Here is a 25,126-nt window from a genome sequence, read left to right as displayed (position 1 = left end):
ATTTCTTCAGCAAGTGCTTAAGTGTAATTTGCAGATCCTGTGAGTAAGATAGTCTGAATTAGGAACCTTTACTTAAGGTTTTCTCCAACTTGAAAATTGGCACAATGCTTCCACAAGTTGCTACCTGCTTTCTTTCAATGAACAGACATTGATTTTGACTTCTAAGCATTAACAAATAAAAACCATTGAGTGCGTGACAGAATATGAAAATCCAACTTTGAAATATGGCATTGTTTAAAGTTTCACTTGTCTCATATGCTGTAAACAGCCATTTGAAAGTAGTAACCTAAAATGTCCCTTTCTTAAGTAAAATTTTTATGGGGAAGGAAGTTGACAAGTTTTTGCTTTAATTTGCATACGGGGAAGAATTTCCCCGTCGGCAAGCAGGGCAGGGCCCGCTCGCTGACATGTAAAATGACATGTGGTGACGTTGGGCGGGCATCCCGTCGTCACCTAGATTGTCAGTTTGGCAGGATGAGGTTTCATGAAGGGTTTATTATTTAAATAAATATTTTTAAAAAAATTAATGGACATGTTCCAGCTCAGAACTAAAACTGATCTCCCTGAGGCACAGAGGTGACTCAGGGAGATTTCTGCACTCATTCACATGCATGCGCGAAACAGCGCAGGCCCTGACTCAGGGAATCCCCCCTCTGCCCGCATAGCACTTCCGAGTGTGCGTCGTCACACTGGGCGGGCCTTAATTGGTCCACCCACATAAAATGGTGGTGTGCACCCAATTGGGGGCGCAGATCGGGTTCGTGCCTGCCCCCACTCACCCGCGCATAAAATTTTTCCCATGATGTTTTATACAAAAACAAACACATTCTGATTATTTCCCTGTTCTAAAATTGATATCCTTTGGGACTTCATTCTCAGTGATTCTCCTTTGAAGATGCAGGCACCAGACACAGTAAGTCCTACTGTGTGCTTTGGTTGGCCAGCTTGACTCTATTATAAACAATTCTACAATTCCTGTATGTAAATATACATTCAAAACTGTAGTAAGCCAGCCTGAGACAGGCTTATGTCAATACAGACTACCAATAGAAAAGAATAGCATAGGCATTCCAAACACAGAAAATACTTCTGAAAAATAAATTTCTCAGGGCTAGATTTTAATTTCTGATGAGAATGCAGCAAAGCAAGCAGCATGTCAGTCAGGAGTGACAGCAAGCAAGGTTAGCCAATGTTAGCAGCCAGGCCTCAGTATCATGCACTTGCTGACTTTTCGACCAAAATAACTGAGAATCATAAAGTAATGTATTCTCCAACTCTAACCATCTAGAGCTTACATCCAGACAACAACTCCAGGTGTTAGGCTTTGTGCCGAGCATCTATTAAATGTCTGGTGCCTTTGAGCTACAGCATGAAACTGCAAAGAACTTTCCAGCAATCCAGTGTTACATTAGAATGCAGCAGCAAGTCAATTCACTGAACACTTAATCATTAACTAAAGAAAATTACATTTAGGTTTATAAGTATAAATAAGGAAATTAAAATCATTATTATGCAAATATTAGTGAGAATGTGGAAAGTGGAGAATCCAGATGCACCAATCTGTGTGCTCCACACACGCTCTCCTTCACAGCTAATTTGCAGTTAGAGACAGGCAATGTAAAGGGCAGGCTGAGTCTGATACAGCAGCTAACTAGTTTCAGACTGGTAATTGACATGTAAATTGTTCATCCAAAGATTAACTGACCACACCAAGTCCTACTTGCCGATTAGGCTATTTTATGCTCATGTACACTGGCTACCGATACTGCAATGTACCAAATTGAAAATTCTCAACCTTGCGGTTAAATCCCTCCTTGACCTTATCTCTGTAATCTACACCAGGTCGGTGCTTCTGCCTTAACTCATTTCCCTAATTCCATTCTCTTGTGCATTCCCCTTCCTTTTGACCTACCGTTGGTGGCCATGTACTTGGGAACATAAGAGACAGGAGTCGGACATTCTGCTACTTAATTAGTTCATGATTGATCTATATTTCAACTTCCTTTTCCTCCTTTGTTCAATATTCTTTTATACTTTCACCCAATAAAAATGTCATGCTTTTTGGTCTTGAGAGTTTTGAGCAACCCAGCATCCATGACTTACAGGAAAATGAATTCCAAATACCCATGAATTTGTGTGAAAAAATGCTTCCTGATTTCATTCCAGAATGGCCTAACTCTAAAGTTAATACTGTGACCCTTTTTTCTGGATTCCTGCAGCAGAGGAAATAGTTTCTCTGTATCTACCTTATTGAATCATTTTATCATCTTAACTACCTTAATTAGATTACCCCTCTATCTTCTAAACTCAAAGGAATACAAGCCAAGTATATAGATAACTATATAGCTCCAAATTTTAGAATTCTCTCCTAAATCTTCCACCATTCCTTTAACCTCTTTAAAATCTATTTCTCTGGCCAATCTTTCAGTCAGCCCTCCTAATACTTCCTTCATTGGCTACATACCTATTTCCTCACACCTATGCAAAGCACCCAGAGCATTAAACATGTTATGCAAATGAAAGCTGTTGTTGTACATGGCTTCAAATTGTAAAATTAACGCGAGGAACACAGGCTGGGTGGTTTCCACTGCGTAGGCACTGGATCTTTCTGATGGCATATGGAAAATAGAACAAATGGAAAAGAATTCTAGGAACTTCTAGTTTGTGGATTGCTGGCCAACATTGGCACACTTGCTGATGAATGTGTGGCCAGCTCCGCATTAGAATCCCACTTTCATGCTCATAAATGAGTGCAATATCAATTGAAATCAAATTGTTGCATCATTGAACTTACTATAAATGATTCTTCTCAACAATGCTGGGGAAAAGTACATATTTGCCAGAAACCTAATCACCTTCATCTCCCTCTTAGATCGTTCTCAAATAATTAATGACCAAACCTCTTTATTTTGCAGTCCCTGTTCCTCCTCTTCTTCTTCTTCGTGATCATCACCATCTTCTACTTTAACTACACAAAGAGGTCTATTGGGTTCATCAATCAATAATGAATCTTCAAACTTACAAGATGTTTCACCATTGACAGCATTGTGGTTAAAACCATGTAGTGAAGTAGGACTACAGCCAGTCATTATGGCTTCCATCCTATCCAAGCATTCCCCTCTTTTCTTCAGGTAACATTTTAAATCAGTATATTTCTTCTTTACTTCATATGCAGTGCGCTGTTCACCACCACTTGCAGCACTGACTTTTTCTGCTATCTCCTTCCAAGCCATCCATTTTAACTCATTGGTTATTGCATCATGATGTTGGGTATAAATTATATCTCTTCTGTCCTCCACTTCCTTCAACAAGGTTTCGGTTTCTTTCATTGTAAAATTGCTTTTCCTCTTCCTCTTGAACTGTTTCATTCTAAAAATATATTTGAAAAACAGATCATTTCATCGTATTAATTATATATATTTTTTAAATTCTTAAGGCTCCACATATAGGACATGAAGACTTGTGCAGTTGAAACAATCTTACAGACTTGGTAAACAAGTTTTACAAAATGTTAATCAACATCATGAAACGTAAACATCAGTAAGATTTTTCCAGCTCCCTGAAGCATTTGTGTGTCTCTGGCCATGAATGCATCAACCATTCTGCGTGCCATCTCAAACAGAGTCAGGAAATGTAAAACCAGGCCATCCTACCTGAACCTGAACTCATTTCCAATACCACGTCTTGCATCTCAAGACTTGACTCCACCAACATTCTGTTATATTAAAGCACACGGAAAATGACAGGTAACAAACAACTGGTCCATAGACTCTGTCCAATACTCATTATGTAACTTCTGCACTAACATCTTGCCCCCATTCACTTCCATGCATCACTCATCTCAAAACAAGTCCATGCCCTCACCTGCACTATGGCCCACACCTCCATCCTCTACGTTCCACTAGCTCCCTGTACCCAACATGTGGTTTTCCATGAGTTTTCCCCAATCTATCCTAATGATCTTTACTGCTTATGTTCCTGTATGCACTCTCCCCTATCTAGCACTGCATTATCCTCATCTCCTCCTGTTTCCACTCCAACACTGCAGCAAATCATTTGATTTTACTATTACCATCTTTGCCTTGTCACCTCTCATTCAGTTTCCAAAACCCTTATTTTCAACCATGCTTTCAGTGCATGTTAGGATTGTTTTATTAGGTTAAAGGAACAATATGAATATAGTTTGCTGCTGCTGTTATCTATTTTAGACTCTATTTTGTTCCCTATTTCCCATGTTTGGTTCCCACTTTTCCTCTTATTGTAATACACTCCGGCATCATCTCGTATGTGCAAAGTGTCATGTAAATGCTAGTGGAAGTTGATATTGATTCTATAAGTTGTGCCATAACAATGCCTGTGTGTCTCTGGTATCCTACAGAAGGTCCTGGGGGGATTTCAATGCTAACAGTTTTGAAAATGGAACCCTCAGCCAATATGGGCACCAAGCTGAGGCATAAATAGCACTAGGGCTTCCCAAAATATTTAATTGTCCAATATTTAGAAATGGGCCAGGATCGAGGTGTGGAAAAGGGCAGGCAAATGTTCCACCCTACACAAAAGCCACTCACAAGCATGGCCCGCATGGAGTTTCAGTCCTCATCTCATTCAGAAATGGCAATTAAGAGGTTGGGAGCAAAATATATATACTTAGTCAGGTTTCCAGATTCTAACTGTACAAGTTCAACTGCATTAAAGGGAAGGATCCAAATCTCTCAATACATAAGAATATAGGAACATAGGAGTAGAAGTAGGTCATTCAGCCCATTGAGCCTACTCCACCATTCAATATGATCTTGGGTGATCATCCCCTTCAATGCCTTTTTCCCCACACTATCCCCACTTCTCTTTATGTCATTGATATTTAGGAATCTGTCAATCTCTACTTTAAACATATTCAATGACTGAGCATCCACAGCCCTCTGGAGTAAAGAATTCCAAAGATTCACAACTCTCTGAGTAAAAAAAAAATTCTCATCATCTTGGTCCTAAATGGCTTCCCCCTTATTTTGAAATTGTGTCCCCTGGTTTTAGACTCCCCAGCCAGGGGAAAACATCTTACCTGCATCTACCCTGTCTATCTCTTTAAGTATTTTGTAAGTGAGATCACCTCTCATTCTTCAGAACTCAGAAGAATACGGGCCCAGTTTCCCCAGTCTCTCTTCATAGTACAGTCCTGCTATCCCGACAACAAGTCTGGTGAACCTTCATCGCACTCCCTCTATGGCAATAATATTCTTCCTAAGGTAAGGGGACCAAAACTGCACATAGTGCTCCAGATGCAGTCTAAGCAAGATTCTATACAATTGAAGCAAGACTTCACGTCCCTTGTACTCAAACCCTCTTGCGATAAAAGCCAACATAACATTAGCCTTCCTAATTGCCTGCTGCACCTGCATGTTAGCTTTCAGCGACTTAAGTCCGTAACCTGTTCTTAGACATAAGCAAACTGCAAATTAGCAATTTTTATTTACATGGATCAGAAATTTGCTTTATTTTTTCTAAATAATATGATTTTTGCTGGGGTTACAACTATGACATACCAGCAGTTTGAAGTGCATACTTTAGTTTGTAAGTGAGAGCAGCTGTTATTAATTGGGGAAAGATTAAGGAATTATTATTAAGTACATAAGAACTGGTTTACACAAAGGGGTGGGAAGGTAGACTGTGGCTGTGCTCTGTGGTTTTGCGAATACGAACATTAGAATAAACCAGTGTTAAGGAAAAGACTAGCTCCATATTTGTCCTTTACTCAAAATATGAGCACTAGCTTTAACAACAGTTATGCAGAAATCATTCTGTATTAGCCCAAATCTTTTGCACCAAATGTCACCAACAAACCATTGAACACTATTGTCCCCCCAGACAATACAATTGCATAGAATGTGTTTAATGTCTCGCAACCAAGGGTCTGAGAACATGCATTAAGCCACAGATAACTTATTGACTTTTGGGGCCCCACTACAATTTCTCCAATCAGCCACAACGGGATAGATATTTCTTCCTATCAGTTACAGACACATCATACTGTCATGCAATGTACATACACATTTTCAGCATCTATAGTCTTTTGTTGATAATTGGAAGTTGTTTTATGCACGTTAAGATGTTCTTTTACTCAAACAATTTACAGATTTCTGATCCGTGGAACAAAGAATGCAAAACAAAGGCAACTTGAATAGGTTCCTTTTACATAAAAATCAGCAAAAGATTACATGTAAACATCCGATAGTACTGTCACACATTACACTAAAATAGGCACAGAACTACCCCATTACTTTCGGCTCAAGCAACTATAAGCAAAAACTTGACAAATATGAATATTAGTGAGATGATTAGTGACATAGCTTTTTAACAGGAAACAGACCAAATTGCATCTCAACTGCAACAGCGAGTGGCTTTTTACAACATTCTTTTACCTATTTCCACAAATGGGCTTGGGTGTTATATTGACAGGACATTACTATTCTTCTTAATACAAAATGTACAATGTTGAGTTCTTTGTCTAAAACCATGGAGTAAAGACCCCATCCTCAAGTTCAGTTCCCAATTAGTTATACATTTCTTTCTTTCTAGTGCAAAAACAGGAAAAGTGGCCCAACCATGCTAACAGAAGAAATTAAGAATAGCATTCGATCCAAAGAGGAGTCACACAAAGTTGCTAGAAAACGTAGCAAGCCCGAGGATTGGGAGCAGTTTGGAATTCAGCAAAGGAGGACAAAGAGGTTGATCAAGAGGGGAAAAATAGAATATTGGAGTAAACTTGTAAGGAACATAAAAGCAGACTGGAAAAGCTTCTATAAGTATGTAAAAATAAAAAGATTAGTGAAGACAAATTTAGGTCCCTTACAGTCCGCAACAGGAGAATTCATAATGGGGAACAAAGAAATGGCAGAAAAATTAATCTATTACTTTAGTTCTGTCTTCAAGGAAGAAGACACAAATAACTTCCCAGAAATATCAAGGGACCAAGGGTCTAGTGAGGAGGAGGAACTGAAGGAAATTATAAGTAAAAAAAAAGTGCTGGAGAAATTAATGGGACTAGGATTCAATAAATCCCCAGGGCCTCAATCTACATCCCAGGGTACTAAAGGAGATGGCCATGGAAATAGTGGATGTGTTGGTTCTCATCTTCCAAAATTCTATAGATTCTGGAATAGTCCCAGCAAATGGAGGGTGGCAAATGTAACCCCACTATTTAAAAAAGGATGGAAGGAACAAAACAGGGAATGACAGACCAGTTAGCCTAACATCAGTAGGGAAAATGCTAGAGTCTATTATAATGAATGTGGTAATAGGACTTTTAGAAAATATCAACAGGATTGAGCAAAGTCAACATGGATTTATGAAAGGGAAATCAAGTTTGAAAAACCTACTGGAGTTTTTTTGAGGATGTAACTGGTAGAATAGATAAAGGGAAACCAGTGGATATTATTATTTGGATTTTCAGAAAGCTTTTGATTAAGTCCTATGTAAGAGGTTAGTGTGCAAAATTAAAGCACACGGGATTGGGGGTAATAAATTCGTATGGATTGAGAATTGGTTAGCAGACAAGAAACAGACAGTAGGAATAAATGGGTCTTGTTCGGAGTGGCAGGTAGTAACTAGTGGGGTACCGCAGCTATTCACAAAATATATCAATGATTTGGATGAGGGAACCAAATGTAATATTTCCAAATTTGTTGGCGACACAAAACTAAGTGGGAATGTGAGTGATGAGGAGGATGTAAAGAGGCTTCAAGGCAATTTAGACAAGTTGAGTGAGTGGACAAATTCATGGCAGATGCAGTATAACGTGGATCAGTGTAAAGTTATCCACTTCGGCAAGAAAAACAGAGGGGCAGAGTATTATTTATGATAGATTGGGAAATGTTGATGTACAAAAGGACCTGGGTGTCCTTGTACGCCAACCACTGAAAGCAAGCATGCAGGTGCAAGCAGTTAGGAAGGCAAATGGTATGTTGGACTTCACTGCAAGAAGATTTGCACACAGGAGCAAGGATGTCTTACTGCAGCTGTACAGGGTCTCGGTGAGACCACTCCTGGAATGCTGTATGCAGTTTTGGCCTCCTTACCTAAGAAAGGATATACTTGCCATAGAGGGTGTGCAGTGAAGGTTCACCGGACTGATTCCTGGGATACCAGGATTGTCATATGAGAAGTTGGGTTGACCAGGCCTGTATTCACAGAAGTTTAGAAGAACGAGAGGGGATCTCATTGAAATGTATATAATTCTGACAGGGCTGGACAGACTGGATGTGGGGATAATGCTTCCCTTGGCTGGGGGTTCTAGAACAAGGGATCAGAGTCTCAGGATATGGGGTGGGCCATTAAGGACTGAGATGAGGAGAAATTTCTTCACTGAGGGTGGTGAACCTGTGGAATTCTCTACCACAGAAAGCTATGGAGGCCAAGTCACCAAATTTATTTAAGAGGGAAATATATGGATTCCTAGACACTGAAGGAGTCAAGGGTTATGGAGAGAAAGCAGGAGTTTGGCATTGAGATAGAGGGTCAGCCATGATCATACTGAAAGACAGAGCAGGCTTGAAGGACCAAATGGCCTACTCCTGCTCCTATGTTCTATGTTTCCATGTTTCGCTGATCAATATGAATTGTTTCCCAGATTCTCTTGTCCAGTCTATCAGGCTTAAGAATGTCTTGCACCAGTTACATTCTCAGTAGTTCAATCCTTTCCAAGGTCTTTCTTATCTGTGGAAAAACAGCTTGCTACATTCAGCAGTACTATATACTTTGAAAAGGTCCTTCAGCCTTGTGCAGCATACGGATAAAATTTGGTAAATTTTTGAGTTTGGTCAAGTTATGTCAAACATGCATTCTTAAAGCACCAAAACATTAAATTAGTCAAGAAATTGAATTAAGTTTTTTAAAATTAAAAATAGATCATTTTCTATTCAAAAATAATTCTGTCTTCTAATATAGATTTATTTAAGGAAATAATCTATTAAACAGGCCTTCTCTGCAAGAAAGATGCTGGAAAGCAGTCGAATACGACATCCCTCACTGCGAAATGATGAGAGGTAGGAGAGGAAGCAAATATTTTCCAGATATGAAAAGTGGTATCAGCAATTGCCCAGATGTGGGATAAAAATCAGCTCATGGTTGAACAATGCTAAGATTGACCAACACTAGCTTCAAGCTGAACTGACAGACAAGGCTCTGAAGAAGAGTCATATGGACTCAAAATGTAAACTGTTTCTCTCTCCACAAATGCTGCCAGACCTGCTGAGTTTTTCCAGCACTTTCTGTTTTTACTGCAGATTTCCAGCACCCGAAGTATTTTGCTTTTATCTTTTATGACAGACAAGAAGGCTGATAATGCTGGAGGCCATAGCATATAAGTGATCATGATACCGAAAGAATAGCTTCAGTTTTGTAGCGTTGAGTGAAATGTTGGATTATGCATGGCTCGGTGTTGAACAGACAATGAGATTGGTGGAGATGGAATAGGATTGCAACTTTTTTCAATATAAGCCAATCCAAAAAACAGCATTTAAAGGCTTGTATTAGTTAAACTCACACTACAGAAATGGTGAGGAGCTCATTAAATTTAATATATTATTAAACAATTAAAACTTTTAGTCCTTGAGAAGCTGAGAATGCCAAGGATTAAGACTGTTCTTCTATACTATGCATGCATGGCAATATTGCCTAAAATGTCAAGTTGGTGAAATTATGTATCCATTATTATATGATGGAAATCTCAGCCTAGGTTATGTGCTCCTAGTCTTGGAGTGAGGCCTGGAATGAACTCTCAGTCTTTGGAGCTAGAGGTAAGAGTGCTACCACTGAACCAAGGCAATCAGACTGTTGTCGATTCAGGACCTCAGTGCCTAATCTAAACTGGATTCAGAATTGAGGCATTGTATTTTCAGAAGTACTACCTTTCAAGACATATTAAAAAACACCCACATCTGCTCACTCAGTTGGATGTAAAAGATCCAATGGCATTCCTGAAAACAAGCAAGGGCTTTCTCCTGGCATTCTGGCTAGCATTTACCCCTAAACCAGCTCACAAGAAACATATTATCTGTCTCAATTTTGAAGAAGTTCTGTTCCTCTCTGCGACAAGATTATCTGTCCATTTATCAAACTGCTGCTTGTGGAACTTGTCATATAGAATACAAGTTGGCTGCTGCGTTTCCCTACATTGCAACATTGACTACACTTTAAAGCTTTACTGGCTGTAAAGCACAGGCGCTGCCTGAGGTTGTGAAAGATGCTACATAAATGCTAGGGGAATTAAACTGGATAGCACTCAAAAACAGGCACAGAGATTGCACAATTAACCTGAACCCATTGATTGCAATGCAGGTAGCACCCCAATCTCATGTGGTCTGCTCATTTGAATAATCTCTGCATCCAGCCAGCAATAACCTCATTGTTTTATTGGCTGGACACATCAGGGACCAAATAGCATGAATAGCTGTCACCACTTAAAGCTAGCCTGCACCTCTTAAAGGGGAGATGCATCGCAGCTGGAGCTGGCAGTCATGGATGAGGATAATCAGATATAGGAAAGAGTGAGGAATGGCAGGGGAAGAGACTGGATTCCATGGTTTTCGGATGCTACACTGGAGATCTTGGTGGAGGAGCTGACCTACCAACCAGGCCATTTACCTAATATTAACATGCTTCACCTCACCCTCACACTTAGCACTTCAAGCCTCAAATCCACATCTCACAGATTGCACATACTGCCAGCTATTCAACCATGACAGTCACATCAACCAACAGAATGCACAAAATTCATCATCTCTCTTGCAGGGCAAAGTAGCACAGAACCAGACAGAGTAGGAGCAAACCGGAGGGACACAGGTGTACCTGCATGTCCTTACCCCCATGAAGGAGAGAGTTATGAGAACGGCCATGGTTGAGGGGCTGAAACCTTCAAAAATTACAGTATCCTCATATCTAGTTCTTATTACACCTCTCTTCTGACTTAAAAGTTCCAGATAGTGTAAGCATGGACGTCTTGCCTCCTCTAAATTCCACACAACCTTTCCCTTGTGCCTTTTCGTTGCTGAGGGCAACCTGGCCAGGGAGCAGGGGAAGACTGTGAAGATAGTGATGATGAAGACACATCGTCACATGATTTCACACACTCAGCCAGCAGCTCAGATACTGATACTGCACGTATCTTAAAGGATAGAGGCAGGCTCTGCATGTGGGAAGATACTGGGCACGAGTGGGCTTGAGCCAGAGGAGCAGGCAAGGCTAATACAGATGCCAGCTTGCCAGAGGGCATAGTCACACATGCAGAGGACTCAGACAAGGACTTTGAAGGGACAGCATACAGAGCTGATGGGTAGGCACAAAAAAATACTTGATGCATTAGGAAGCCAACCAGAAAGCCTGTAGTCAATGTCAAAGAGCATGGAGGAGTCTAGCACCAAGGTGACACAGAGATTTGCAGAGTTTGGAGCTCATCCTTTCCAACACATAAATTGTGGACAACTCCATTCACACACTTGTGGATTCAGTCATGATGCAACTTCTTATGGTCAATGTTATAGCTTCTGTTGCCGTAATCACTCAAAACGTGGGTTCCTGGGATAGAAGCTCAGAGTACAGCCATCATGGCTGTGAATTCCAGTGCAGAAACAGGCATTCATGGTGTCACAGCAATCCAGAAATCTGTCCTTCAACATGTTGCTAGGAGAGCTAAGGCACTGCCCTGGCCAGCGACAGTGATTCCATGAAGCACAACCCTGCTGTCCTCTCCCAGAAAGACAGCATTCATCCTCCAATCCCATTAGTGCCCTTGGTATTGCCCATCAGCCAGCCAGCACAGAGTTCAGCTGCTCATGCCATGATACTGTCATCCAAAGAGAGGCCTTTGAGTCCCAGAGCTGCTCGAGATTGTCTTTCAACTCCATCCTGCAGTCTCAACTGAAAATCAGCAACCTTCCACCATGTTACAATCATTAGGGTAGCACTGCTTAAGAGCACTGGGACAGGCAAAGACACATGGAAGACAGGCACTAAGGGAACGCACAAGGGTACTGAGTTGACTTTTGTATGCCGTATGACATGATTTCTTTTATGAATTTGAGTTGGAATGTTTATTATTTTGTGGTGGTTTTTATTTGTGTATTTGTCTCTGTCAGTGACAGAGGGAAGGTTTGGTGTGAGGCTGTTAGTGAATATGAAATTGGGGTTGAGGTTACCGGCAATGCACTCATATCTATTCTTCACAGATAACCTGGGGAGAAAGGAGCTGTCCACGTCCCTTTCCTCATGCTCAGCTGCTCACCATTTAGCAGGTAGCAAGGGCTGACCCACATTCAGTAAACCACCATGAATCTTGACATTCACTCTGTCAAGTGCTGCAGGGCTCCTTCAGAGCAATCCAGGCAGTGCTAGCATTGTTTCAGCATGACATTACTTTATCATGTCTGTCACATTGCATGTGGCAGCATAGCTCTCATTCTATGCAAGCTGTGAATGTGGGGGTTCTGCACCAGTGTCACAGACCATGTAATCAGCAGATATCACAAGGTAGCCATCCTTTGGTCTGCTGTGGTGGCTCAAATGCAGCTGGCACAGCCCACTGCTGCAAAATGAAGGCATCATGACTGCTGCCAGGAGACCAGCAATGACCTGCACAATTCCATGCCTTTAATCACTTACCAGCTGTACTTTGAGGGAATAGAACCCCTTTCAGTTCAGTTACAGGGTAGCATTGACATGCAAAACCCGCAAAGCATTGTGCATACTGTAAAGGGCACTCTGCACCATGGGGAAATTTGCAAACCTGGTGAAGTGACCTTTTTTACACAAGCCTGCATAACAAACTGATGTTACAAATATCTCCAGACCAGCCTGGTAAGAACCAGGCGCATTAGGTTCATTGCTATGGTCACCTTCACAGCTGCTGGCAATGCAGTCCTTGCATTGAGTCCTTCTGCTCTGAGGTTGCAATTATGGCTGTAGCAGGTGGCAGTTTCAGTGAGGACATCCTTACTAAACCACAGATGTTCCTCGTTGAGACGCAGGTAGAATTACTCCCTTAGCACTCTCGGTGAATATGGCCTCCTGCTGATTCTTTCTCCCCATCCTCCCCCCTCTTCCAGCAGCTTGTCTGGCTCCATGGGGCCTTTATCAGTCTGTATTCCCAAGGGAATGTCTACTAGTCCACCTAAGACTGGCAGCAACTGGTTTGCACAGAAGCCTTGCAGTCAGCAAAAGCTTCTTGAGCACCTGCCACACCATTCCTTCCAAATGTTTGCAACTTTAAACTATAGAAAGCTCTGAACACATGTAGAATTGTAACAACCACCAGAAGAAATCAACCAACAACTAACCTGTAAGTGGATGATGATCCTTTTAAAAAGCGCTGGTTAGGAGTCTTTCTGAACAGGTGTTCAGTTGTGTGAAGTTAAGAGGGGGCATTGGCTGTAGCGCTGAGCCCCAAAATGGTACCCACATGTCAAATCAATATTGCCTGCTGATTGGCATGATGATCTGCTTACTCTCCATTCTTCTGGCAGATGTTCACTATGTGCATTAAAGTCTGCAGCACAGTGTTTGGTGTGATTCAACGCAAACCGTGCATGCACGCTGCAAATGCCATTTTGGAGCTCTAAGGGCACACATAGCGCTAGAAGATGAGCACTAATGAGCCCCATATTTCACCCCCGTTTCTTTGGTCATTATGAACTTAAGATGCAGCTCATGAGTACAACTAACTTGGAAGGAATATGGCTCAACCATTGAAAGGAAAATACAGTTAAATGGCCCAAACTGCAACAGAGGAAAGACAACACCAGAGCAATAAACTATCTTTCTTTTTCAGATTATTTATGACCTACTGTGGATTTCCAGCCTTTGTTGGAGACATTGTAGCACCAGTGACCACATCACAACTGCCCAGCAAGATTCAGAGTTCAACCGTTAAATAAATAGGACACCAGGAATCATCAGCTTGAAAGGGAGAGGACTCATAGGTCACGCTGCCAGGATTCAGGTGAAAGGGACAGGTCAAGCTGCCAGGATTCAGCCCCAAGGGACAGGTCACGCTGCCAGGATTCAGCCCAAAGGGATAGGTCACACTGCCGGGGTTGAGCCCCAAGAGACAGGTCACGCTGCCAGGATTCAGACCAAATGGACAGGTCACGCTGCCAGGATTCAGCCCCAAGAGACAGGTCACGCTGCCAGGATTCAGACCAAATGGACAGGTCACACTGCCAGGGTTGAGCCCCAAGGGACAGGTCACACTGCCAGGATTCAGCCCCAAGGGACAGGTCACGCTGCCAGGATTCAGCCCCAAGAGACAGGTCACGCTGCCAGGATTCAGTCCCAAGAGACAGGTCACGCTGCCAGGATTCAGACCAAATGGACAGGTCACACTGCCAGGGTTGAGCCCAAAGGGACAGGTCACACTGCCAGGGTTGAGCCCAAAGGGACAGGTCACACTACCAGGATGCAGCCCAAAGGGACAGGTCACGCTGCCAGGATTCAGCCCAAAGGGACAGGTCACGCTGCCAGGATTCAGCCCAAAGGGACAGGTCACGCTGCCAGGATTCAGCCCAAAGGGACAGGTCACGCTGCCAGGATTCTGCCCCAAGGGACAGGTCACGCTGCCAGGATTCAGCCCAAAGGGACAGGTCACGCTGCCAGGATTCAGCCCCAAGGGACAGGTCACGCTGCCAGGATTCAGCCCAAAGGGATAAAAACAAAAAACTGCGGATGCTGGAAATCCAAAACAAAAACAGAATTACCTGGAAAAACTCAGCGGGTCTGGCAGCATCGGCGGAGAAGAAAAGAGTTGACATTTCGAGTCCTCATGACCCTTCGACAGAACTAGGTGAATCGCAGGAAGGGTTGAAATATAAGCTGGTTTAAGGTTGGCGGGGGGGGGGGGGGGGGGGGGGGGGGGGGGGGGGGGGGGGGGGGAGCCTCCCTCTCAGAAACATGATAGGATCCCCCTTGTCCTCACTTATCACCCCACCAGCCTCTGCATTCAAAGGATCATCCTCCACCATTTCCGCCAACTCCAGCACGATGCCACTACCAAACACATCTTCCCTTCACCCCCCCGTCGGCATTCCGTAGGGATCGTTCCCTCCGGGACACCCTGGTCCGCTCCTCCATCACCCCCTACTCCCCAACCCCCACCTATGGCACCACCCCATGCCCACAAAAAGATGCAACACCTGCCCCTTCACTTCCTCTCTCCTCAACGTCCAAGGGCCCAAACACTCCTTTCAAGTGAAGCAGCATTTCACTTGCATTTCCCCCAACTTAGTCTACTGCATTCGTTGCTCCCAATGTGGTCTCCTCTACATTGGAGAGACCAAACGTAAACTGGGCGACCGCTTTGCAGAACACCTGCGGTCTGTCCGTAAGAATGACCCAAACCTCCCTGTCGCTTGCCATTTTAACACTCCACCCTGCTCTCTTACCCACATGTCTGTCCTTGGCTTGCTGCATTGTTCCAGTGAAGCCCAACGCAAACTGGAGGAACAACATCTCATCTTCCGACTAGGCACTTTACAGCCTTCCTGACTGAATACTGAATTCAACAACTTTAGTTCTTGACCTCCCTCCTCCATTCCCACCTCCCTTTCTGTTTCTTCCCCCTTCCATTTGTTTTTTTTCCAATAAATTATATAGATTTTTCTTTTTCCCTCCTATTTCCATTATTTTTAAATATTTTTAAATCTTTTATGCTCCCTCCACCCCCACTAGAGCTATACCTTGAGTGCCCTACCATCCATTCTTAATTAGCACATTCGTTTAGATAATATCACCAACTTCGACACCTATGTGTTCTTTTGTTCTGCCGTCTGTGAAATCTTTTGATGATCTGCTTCTATCACTGCTTTTGCCTACAACCATACCACCCCCCTCCACTTCTCTGCCCCCCCCCCAAACCACTTATATTTCAACCCTTCCTGGGATTCACCTAGTTCTGTCGAAGGGTAATGAGGACTCGAAACGTCAACTCTTTTCTTCTCCGCCGATGCTGCCAGACCTGCTGAGTTTTTCCAGGTAATTCTGTTTTTGTTTCAGCCCAAAGGGACAAGTCACACTTCCAGGATTCAGCCCCAAGGGACAGGTCACACTGCCAGGATTTAGCCCAAAGGGACAGGTCATGCTGCCAGGATTTAGCCCAAAGGGACAGGTCACGCTGCCAGGATTCAGCCCAAAGGGACAGGTCACACTGCCAGGATTTAGCCCAAAGGGACAGGTCACACTGCCAGGATTTAGCCCAAAGGGACAGGTCACACTGCCAGGGTTCAGCCCAAAGGGACAGGTCACACTGCCAGGGTTCAGCCCAAAGGGACAGGTCACACTGCCAGTCCCAAGACACTGTAAACGGCTCCACAATAGGTGAAACCTCTTGGCTCCCTCCAGTCATGGGCAAAGAGAAAACAAATCCAAACTAATTAAAGCTACTCACTAATCAATGCAAACTACAGGTACACTGAATATTTACAAAAGAAGCAGCTAATGCCTACAATACAATATGATGAAAGTAACCTGTGGGTTTGATGGTGACCTCCACGTTCCTAATACAAAGAGCCTAACAACGGAATTGCGCCTGCGCATAAGCACTGCGCGCTAACCCCATCCCCGCTTCCAAATGGGTAGTAGTCTCTGTCAACCAAAGGAGCTTGCCCCGCCCCGCGGCTCATCCCCAATTCCTATTGGTCGACATTCAGTCACCGGCCCTTCCGGGGCAGAGGTTAAAGGGTGAGTCAGGTTTTGTTAGTGGGATGGCCGCCTACTATGGGAATGAGGCTATGCCGGGCAACCTTTAGCAGCCGGAGGATGGATGGGCTGCGCTGGGCTTTCGGCTGTGGTTCCTGGCAGCCGAGTCGCTGCGAGTGGTTACTGGCGGCTCGGTGTGTGCAAGCCGAGGAGAGAGAGCGAATCGGCGCATTTGTCTTTGCGAGAGACGCCAAGGCCGCTATGGTAACTGGAGTTGGGTGTAGGTTTGCGGGTGCTGGAGAGCCTGCGGAATATGATCCAGGATGGTAAAAACAAAAAACTGCGGATGCTGGAAATCCAAAACAAAAACAGAATTACTTGGAAAAACTCAGCAGCCAGACCTGCTGAGTTTTTCCAGGTAATTATGATCCAGGATGGGCTGGAACCGGGTGGTGGAAGGATGTCCATGGGCACTGTATCTGCTCAGAAACTGGCACATGCTGGGTGCCAGGTGCCTGGTCTTTCAGTCCTAGTGTTCAGTCTGCACCCTCTCCAGCATGGTCTGCATAGAAATAGTGGTACCATGAAATGTTTGATGATCCGGTCCATTTGTATGCGTATGTCGGTAGCTCCAAACAATTTTAAAGAAATAAAACACAAAACGAAACCGTCTCTTCTGCCCCATCCTTCCTTGTCTAAGCTCATCTTGCTCATGCTCTCCACCTTTGCTGTCTTGACCTCATATCCACTAAACTGTTTATTAACCAACTTCCAGTTTCTGGTCACAGTGCTGGCTAACATTGTAAATTCTCAGGTACTGACCCTTGCCCCTTCCAAATGTCAGTCACCCCATCTATGACTCCTCTTGTCCTTGCAAGTTTGCTCCATCTCTAACCTCCCTTTCCTCTACAAAAGCCTTCAATGAGTTGTTGAATTTGTGGCCATTTTTTTCTACAACTCTATTTGTTTCTTTCCCTGGACCAGCATCAAAGTGGGCCTAAGCAACAAATTACATGCTCCATAAATGTATCTATGGCCGGCGGCGGATTTCCCCGCGGTAGATACGGCGAGCCATTCAAATCTCCGCTGCCTTCGGCGAACTGGAAGATCCCGCCCAATGAAACAGTTATTCCTCATCCTCTTTGCAGTTTTTGACGCTTAAAACACCATTTTCCTTCATTGCCTCTTGTCCAGTTTTCTGATGCAGTAGAATTTCTCTCGCTTGGTTCCACACTTAACTATTTAATTGCAGCAGAGCAACTCCAACAATGACTCTGCTCATCCCGGTACTGTTACTTCTGAGATTCCCCAGTAATCTATCCTTGGATCTCGCTTCCTTATCTACATGCAACATTTTCATCACCTGCAGAAATGGGGTTGTTTTCTCCTTGTATATGGACCATACCCAGCTCCACAACTTCATTACCCATTTGAAGCCCTCCACTGGCTCTGTTACCAAGTTGCTTGTCCAATATTCAGCACTGGATGAGCTGCACTTTCCTCCACTTAAAGCTTGGGAAGGCCAAAATTGTTGTCAGCCATTGACACAAGCACCAAACATTTGCACGGATTCCATCTCCTCCCCGGCTACTGTTTAAGTTTGAATCGGACCTTTTGCAACCCAAGTGATCTGTTTTGACTCCAAGTTGAACTTTCAATTCCATATCCTCTGCACTGCAAAATCACCTATTTCTTCTGCTGTAACATCATCTTGTTCAGCCTATAAGCTTTTGAAACCATCATCCATGCTATTGTCACCTCAACACGTGGCTAATCCAATGTTCATTTTCCTTTAAATCCACAAAAGAAATCGCAGAAAAATCTGTTGGCTCTTATTAGATGTGTTTTGGGTTCAAACACTTCTGTAATATGTGGCTTGTTTTCTGTTTCAGTGTTCTGTATTAAAGATTCTTTCCCCTTTTAATGGCTTTTATAAATATATTAATAATAGTGTGGCCTTATGCAGTGCATGGGACAGTGTATGGGCTATCAAAATTGTACTTCAAGCTGGAACTGGTTTGGAACAAGAGGGAAATATTTGCTAAAAATATGCAGCTAGTTGAAATAAACACTGGTAAATTATCAGTGCTCAAAGGTACTCAGCTTGTGAGCCATTAAAGAAATGTGGGGAATTAGCTGGCACAAAGTTAGCCCATTATCTTGAGTATAGCATTACTGATCAGGATTAAAATCTTTCTCCGTTGAGTATTCAGAATTCTATGTGGACAAGGCACTGATTTTTTAGTGTGGATGGGCTCACAGTGCGATGCTGCTAAATATTTTCAACTAATTTATATTAAGTTTGCAATTCCACAGTTGGAAAGTTTAACTTGTAGAAATTGTCAGATGAGATGCTTTCTGTAAAATTAAATAGCTCCAAATCATTTCCAGTGAATGAAATGGTCTGAACAGTCTACTATAACAATCTGGTCCTCAGATCCAATAGCCTGCCTCTGCTTACCAAAACATACAAACTAAGCCTGATCGGATGAAGTCCACATGAATGACAACTACCAGTAGGTCAATACCCCGCAACAAGTCAGCACATCCAGTTTAGAAGAATGGAAAAAGACTTGGCAGAAAATAAAGGAGGGAACTTTTTTTTTAAAGAGTTGTTTTTGCAAAGGCTAACAATTGCCTTTAAAACCCCTCGTGCAGGTTATTGTTTGCTTTATGGTCTTCATATGACATTTCCCATTTCCATATTAATAATTAACCTTGTAAATTCTGAACATTCTTTGAGACATCTTTGTATTTTAGATCGCCTGAGTAATTTTGTACATCATGGTGATTGCTTATAAACTGAAGATGAAATTGCATAGTCCAGTATTAATAATAAAGATGTTGATAGCTGTATGACTTCTTCATTTTGACAAAAACTAGCCTAATTTATTTTAAATCCATTAATGTTCTATTTAAAGTGATTGATAAAATAATATCACAAGAGCATATTCATGCCTAATATCTTTCAGCAAGATTTCAATTCCTCTTGGTTGAGCACAAAGTTTCAATGCAGTATTCAGTGTTTGCTGAATAATGTAAATTAAAAATGAAACTATTGCCACTATTCTTACTTTACAACAAGTGACTTTTTAATTTCAGTGTAGTGATGAACTTGATTGTTCTGACAAAACAGGTTTCCTGACAGAGAAGTTGCTACTCCAGTAGTTCTGCAGTGAAAATCAAAAAAAGTGTTCATGAAGAACAATTTTTTTTCCAGGTATTGTTCCATAGCTGCTGAGGATCCTTTAGCATGTTGCCCCTGTGATCATTCTTGTCTGAGTTTAATTTGATCTCAGGTATTTCAGCTGGACCAGATCCTGTCCTGACCAAATTCATTCATAAATAACTTTTATGGCAGGATTTTCCAATATACATCATAGAGTTGAAAACTGGTGGAAAAATAGAGTTGGAGAGAACAGAAAGCAGAAGGAGGTAACTTTTGAAGGAAGGTAGACAGGTGGAGATGTTTAAGAGCCATGAGGCAGAAGGCTTTATCATTGAAGTTGGATAAGGAGAAGGTGAGGGGACAAATCAGCCAGGCTTTGAAATGTGGAGGGAGTGGACTAATGTGAAAGTTTAAATATGGTTTCATGAACAGATAGGGGAAACTATAGAGGCAGCTGTAAATAAGGGCATTGTTTTTGAATGTAGTGCATGTTGCCAATGATGGGTGATCAGATCAGGACTTACGTGGGTTAGAGTACAGACTGTGAAGTTTTGATGAATTCTACTCTATGTAGGATGGAAGTTGGGAGGCTTGCGAGCATCATATGGAAACAGATAGTTCTGGATGTAACATAAGCATGAGGTATTCAGTGGCAGTGGGCCTGAGGCAAGAATCAAGACTGGCGATATTGCAATGATCAGAATTGGTGATTGGTAAGAGATGGGGTTTGACTTCAAACAGAAAATATGGTTGTGCTACCCTGGGTTCATTCCACCTGAACCCAAGCGGAAGGGAATCAAATCAGGTTAGAACAAGAGCAGAAGAGCATGGTTTTTTCAAGCAGTAACTGGATAGAGAGGACTGGTAGATTTCCCCCTCTAACCCAGAGGTGTTAAGGCCAGTTGTAATATCTTCAGTGCTGCCTTGATTGAGATGAGATAAGCTAATTCAGCAAAGAGTGGGAATCAAATCTGTTGGGCTCAGTCACATGCTACCTTTGCCAACTAAATACATGAAAATATAAATATAGGTGTTCCTTTTCTCCTTCCTCTAGCCAAAAAATAATAGTTGTGATTCACCCTCAGAGTCTATAACTGGAACTGGTTAAGGTTATAAGTGGGATTGGACTTTCAACTGTTAACTGCGTATGGTTGGGTACTTGTGGAATATTTGTTTTCTGTTTTTAAAAAGATAATATGATTCAGGCAATGGGTGACTTGCATTTGGAATGTGGTGCCTGCTAGGATGGTGGATGCAAATTCAATAGTAATCTTCAAAAAGGAATTGGATAAATACTTGAAGGAGAAAAATGCAGGGATATGGGGAAGACTGGGGTGTTGGTATTAACTGAATTGCCCTTTGAAAGAGCCAGCAGTGCCTTAATGGTCCAAATGACGACCTTCTGTGCTGTCATCTGATTTGCCTGAATAACAATGTAACCCATTGTATGTGAAGACATTTGAGACAAATAAATTGCCATTAAAATGCAACTTCTTTTAATAAATCTGGCTGAATTTACAAAATTGTGGCCGGAGCTCTGTTTCATGACTCCTCAACTTGCAGTTTTTGAAAAGAGCAAATTTAACAACAAACATCACATTCCTTAGATTAACCTTAATGTTGCAAATTGTAATCATGGTGTCCGTTCAGCCTTGGAATCCATTGCTAAACTGAGAACCCTAACCTAACGATCACAAGATTTAACCTTGGTTATATCTCCACATGTGAACTACCCAAGTTCTAGCCTGCCAGCATTATCACATAATTAATTTAGTTTCTTTTCAATTTTGTTCACAAAGGGTGGACGTCTTCTAATCAGGAAATTAATTGCTGAAAAACTGAAGATTCCTTGGAATGAAATTCAGTTGCAAAGGACAACAAAAGGAAAGCCATTTCTGGCAAATCCTGTTCTTACCACAATCCCAAATTTTAATTTCAACATCTCACACCAAGGGGATTACACTGTTCTGGCAGCTGAACCCAATCGGCAGGTTGGTGTAGATATCATGAAGACTAATTTTCCAGGTAAGGAAGCTTGAAATTACTTCCCCCAATGTAGGTAAACTAAATTTAGGTTATGCTGGGTATCATGCAATAAATTTGTGTTGCAGAACAATATATTTTTTTCATATCCTTCTCCCCACCTCCATCCCGCCCCCGGATAAAACCCCAATAAGCAACAAAAGTTCTGGGGATAATCATTTTTGCTTCATCATCCACGGTACTTCTGCTCTTGTAGAAAGCTCTCCCACCCCTTTATATCTTGTGCCTATTCAGGCATAATGATGCTTGGCCACCTTTGAGTTCCACTAACAGGTTTGACTGCTGTTCCATATAAAAATCATTTGGTAACATTTATTTTTAGAAAATCTTGGTACACATAACTTTTCTAAATATTTTTGAAGGTATATGTGTTATGTAGAAGACTTGGTTCTAATTTCCTTATTCTTGTCACGGGGATGGAGTCAGCTTTTCTCTACGTGTTAGTTGTGGTAAAAGTGAACATAAAGAATGTTGTCACTATATTTAGCACTCGAAGGAAACTTTTTACTCATGGCTACCAAAAGATAATGGCCAAAATTTTAACGGTAGATGGTAGTAATACTACAATGATTTATACTACTTATGTGAAACCAGAGAGATGATGTAGTTATCCACAATGTTTGTTTATTTTGGGAACAAGCATATTTTTAGAAATATATCTCTCACTTTGTTATTCTTTACTGGAATATGATTTGTAATGAGTGTTAATGTTCACTGGAAACTTTGAGCTGGTGATGCTGAATAAAAGTTCTGAAATTTAAAACCATTTTGTTAGAAAGCCCAGGTCTTTGATTTGGACAGTTTCCAAAGGATTAATATTGGGCCAGATTTTGCTGTGAAAATAACAGTGATAATAGTGCTCAATGATATTCATGCATAAATGGTACAACAACATCATGAGGGGCAGATACATGGTTAAATGTTAATATTCAAAAGTTGCACTTTGCTTTCACTTTGCAAAAAACTACATTTTGCTGTCTGCTCACTATTGACGTGCATTTAATGTCATGAAGTTGCTATATTTGCATAGTAAATACAAAACTAATTCCACTGCAGATATTTAGTGCTAATAAGCACAAGCATAAGTACCCTAGCAATGATGTGATTTGTGTTAATTATTGCTAATTAACATTTCTGACACTAAAAATTAACTAATGTAAGTGTGAAGTCTCATTCCTTCAAGTTATGAAATGTTTTCCATGCTTTAAAAAAGGCAAATTTTACATAATTTTTCTTTCTTTTCCTTTCTGTCTCTTTTTCTGTCTTTTCCTTTTATCTCTTGCTCTTAGTCCAGTCTTTCTTTCTCTCTCTTTATTCCTCTTACTGTACCTGATTTGACACTGAATTCACCCTCTTTAATTCAGCCTACTTTCCTGTCCTTCTGCTGTTTCTTTCCCAAAGGTTAAATCTCATCATTTAAGGTGATACCCTGTTGGTTGCCCTGTTTACTCAGGTCCCCATTGCCATTTCCCTCACTGTGCTGTTATCAGCTTGCCCTTTCAGCATATTAGTGGGCAAAATATTTTTGAACTAAAATGTGCAGCTGTAAACCTAGAATAGATTAACAACAGACATGCAGGTGCTACAGTAAAATCTGGCTGAATATGTTCCAAATGGTTAGTCTTTTGAAAAGAAGTCCCAGAATGTTATTTTGTATATTTTCTCCTTTCACCATCATGCACTTTTGTTCTTCATTCAGTGCCTTGAGTCCTGTCTGTTCCCTGTACTTGTAATTTAAAATAAAATAAATTTGAAGAACATAATATAGGCAGTGGTAAATATGGTGGGATAAAGAGAACCATCTATTGCAGGGGAACTTCTTTATTTTCTCAGGGGATGCGTGTGCCAAATGGATGACAGCCGCATTCTCAAAGACATGCTCTATGGAAAGCTTTCTATCGGCACGAGACCAACTCACGTTTACATTACAAGGACGTCTGCAACCAAGATCTCAAGTTGACCAGGATCAGAGTAGATGCATGAGAAGCCCTTGCTGCTGATCAGAGTGCCTGGAGACGAGCAGTCAGGAAGGGCTGGAAAAAGCAGAAGACAAAAAAAAAAGATGGAAAAGAGAACCCAGCAAAAGGAGAAAACATCAGTCGACCTCTGGCCAGCGTTAGTCATCTATGCCCGCGATGGAATGGATTGTCACTCACGAGTCAGCCTCTGCAACCACAATAGACAATGTCCAATCCAGAAGAGATGCTGTCTCCCGAGATGCCTACTGAGTGTCGCAGGCAAGGCCAGCATTTGTTGCTCATCCCCAGTTGCCATTGAGAAGGTGTTATGAGCTGCCTTCTTGAATTGCTGCAGTCCATCCAGTGTGGGTATTCCCACTGTGCTGATTGGAAGAGAGTTCCAGGATTTTGATCCAGCGACAGTGAAGGGACTATATAGTTCCAAGCCAGGAAGGTGTGTGACTTGGAGGGGAATTTGCAGGCAGTGGTATTGCCATGCTTCTGTTGCCCTTGTCCAAGGTGGAAGAGGTCATGAATTTAAAAGGCGCTGTCGAAGGAGTCTTGGTGAATTGCTGTACTGCATCTAGATGCTACACACAGATGCTACTATGCATCGGTAGTGGAGGGAGTGAATATTTAAGTTGGTGGATGAGGTTCCGATCAAGCGCACTACTTTGTCCTGGAGCTTAAGTGTTGTTGGAACTGCACTCATCCAGGCAAGCCTTGTAGATGCTGGATAGGCTTTGAGAAGTCAGGCGTTGAGTGACTTGCTTCAGAAATCCCAGTCTCAGACCTGTTCTTGTAGCCACAGTATATAGTTCAGTTTCTGGTCAATGGTAACCCCCAGGACGTTGACAGTGGTAGATTCAGTAATGGTAAGGCCGTTGAATGTAAAGGAGATGGTTAGATTCTTGTTGGAGATGGTCATTGCCTGGCACTTGTGTGGTGCAAATGAATGTTACTTTTTACTAGATTACCATAAAATGTTTATCAATATCTGTATTTCATTATTGTTGGAGGTCAATGTTCCCTTGGGAAATTGGATTAGATCACCTTTGTAAGCTGCAGTTGTAAACATTTCAGCTGGAAACTTACCATTCATACTGCTATAGTAAATGAGATGACAATGAGGAAACTGAGAGTCTTGCACCTAGTAAGTCAAAAACCATGTGATGATTCATTGTCTAATCTCATTAATGTTTTAAGGTCAATGTAGAGAGCTTGTTTTTAAAAGAAATATCAAATAGTAGTTCTCAGAAGCATTCCATAGCTTTTATGA

General features: G+C 42.0%; 2 protein-coding genes across 5 annotated transcripts in view; one reads left to right on the top strand and one right to left on the bottom strand.

Annotated features, from left to right (window-relative positions):
• The window catches only part of msantd4 (Myb/SANT-like DNA-binding domain containing 4 with coiled-coils), a 59,003-nt gene that overhangs the window by 3,491 nt on the left and 30,386 nt on the right, over positions 1 to 25,126 (bottom strand). Inside the window, exons 3-4 of one of the 2 annotated variants that reach the window (XM_041199825.1) lie at positions 23,808 to 23,922; positions 2,901 to 3,369 (exon numbers count right to left, since the gene is read on the bottom strand). In XM_041199825.1, coding sequence (XP_041055759.1) covers positions 2,901 to 3,368 — 468 coding nt within the window. In that variant the 5' untranslated portion in view covers position 3,369; positions 23,808 to 23,922. Of the gene's footprint in view, positions 1 to 2,900; positions 3,370 to 16,506; positions 16,594 to 23,807; positions 23,923 to 25,126 lie in introns of those variants that run through there. The other variant, XM_041199826.1, reaches the window with a different exon arrangement.
• The window catches only part of aasdhppt (aminoadipate-semialdehyde dehydrogenase-phosphopantetheinyl transferase), a 71,902-nt gene continuing 63,483 nt past the window's right edge, over positions 16,708 to 25,126 (top strand). For all 3 annotated transcript variants that reach the window (XM_041199829.1, XM_041199828.1, XM_041199827.1), the window contains exons 1-2: positions 16,708 to 16,941; positions 21,646 to 21,871. In XM_041199829.1, coding sequence (XP_041055763.1) covers positions 16,756 to 16,941; positions 21,646 to 21,871 — 412 coding nt within the window. In that variant the 5' untranslated portion in view covers positions 16,708 to 16,755. The remainder of the gene's footprint in view (positions 16,942 to 21,645; positions 21,872 to 25,126) is intronic.

The sequence above is a fragment of the Carcharodon carcharias genome, chromosome 11 (genome assembly GCF_017639515.1).
Source record: "Carcharodon carcharias isolate sCarCar2 chromosome 11, sCarCar2.pri, whole genome shotgun sequence".
In the NCBI taxonomy this organism is placed as follows: Eukaryota; Metazoa; Chordata; class Chondrichthyes; order Lamniformes; family Lamnidae; genus Carcharodon; species Carcharodon carcharias.
Note: the sequence above shows the minus strand (reverse complement) of the source record. Positions and strands in the feature narration are given on the sequence as shown.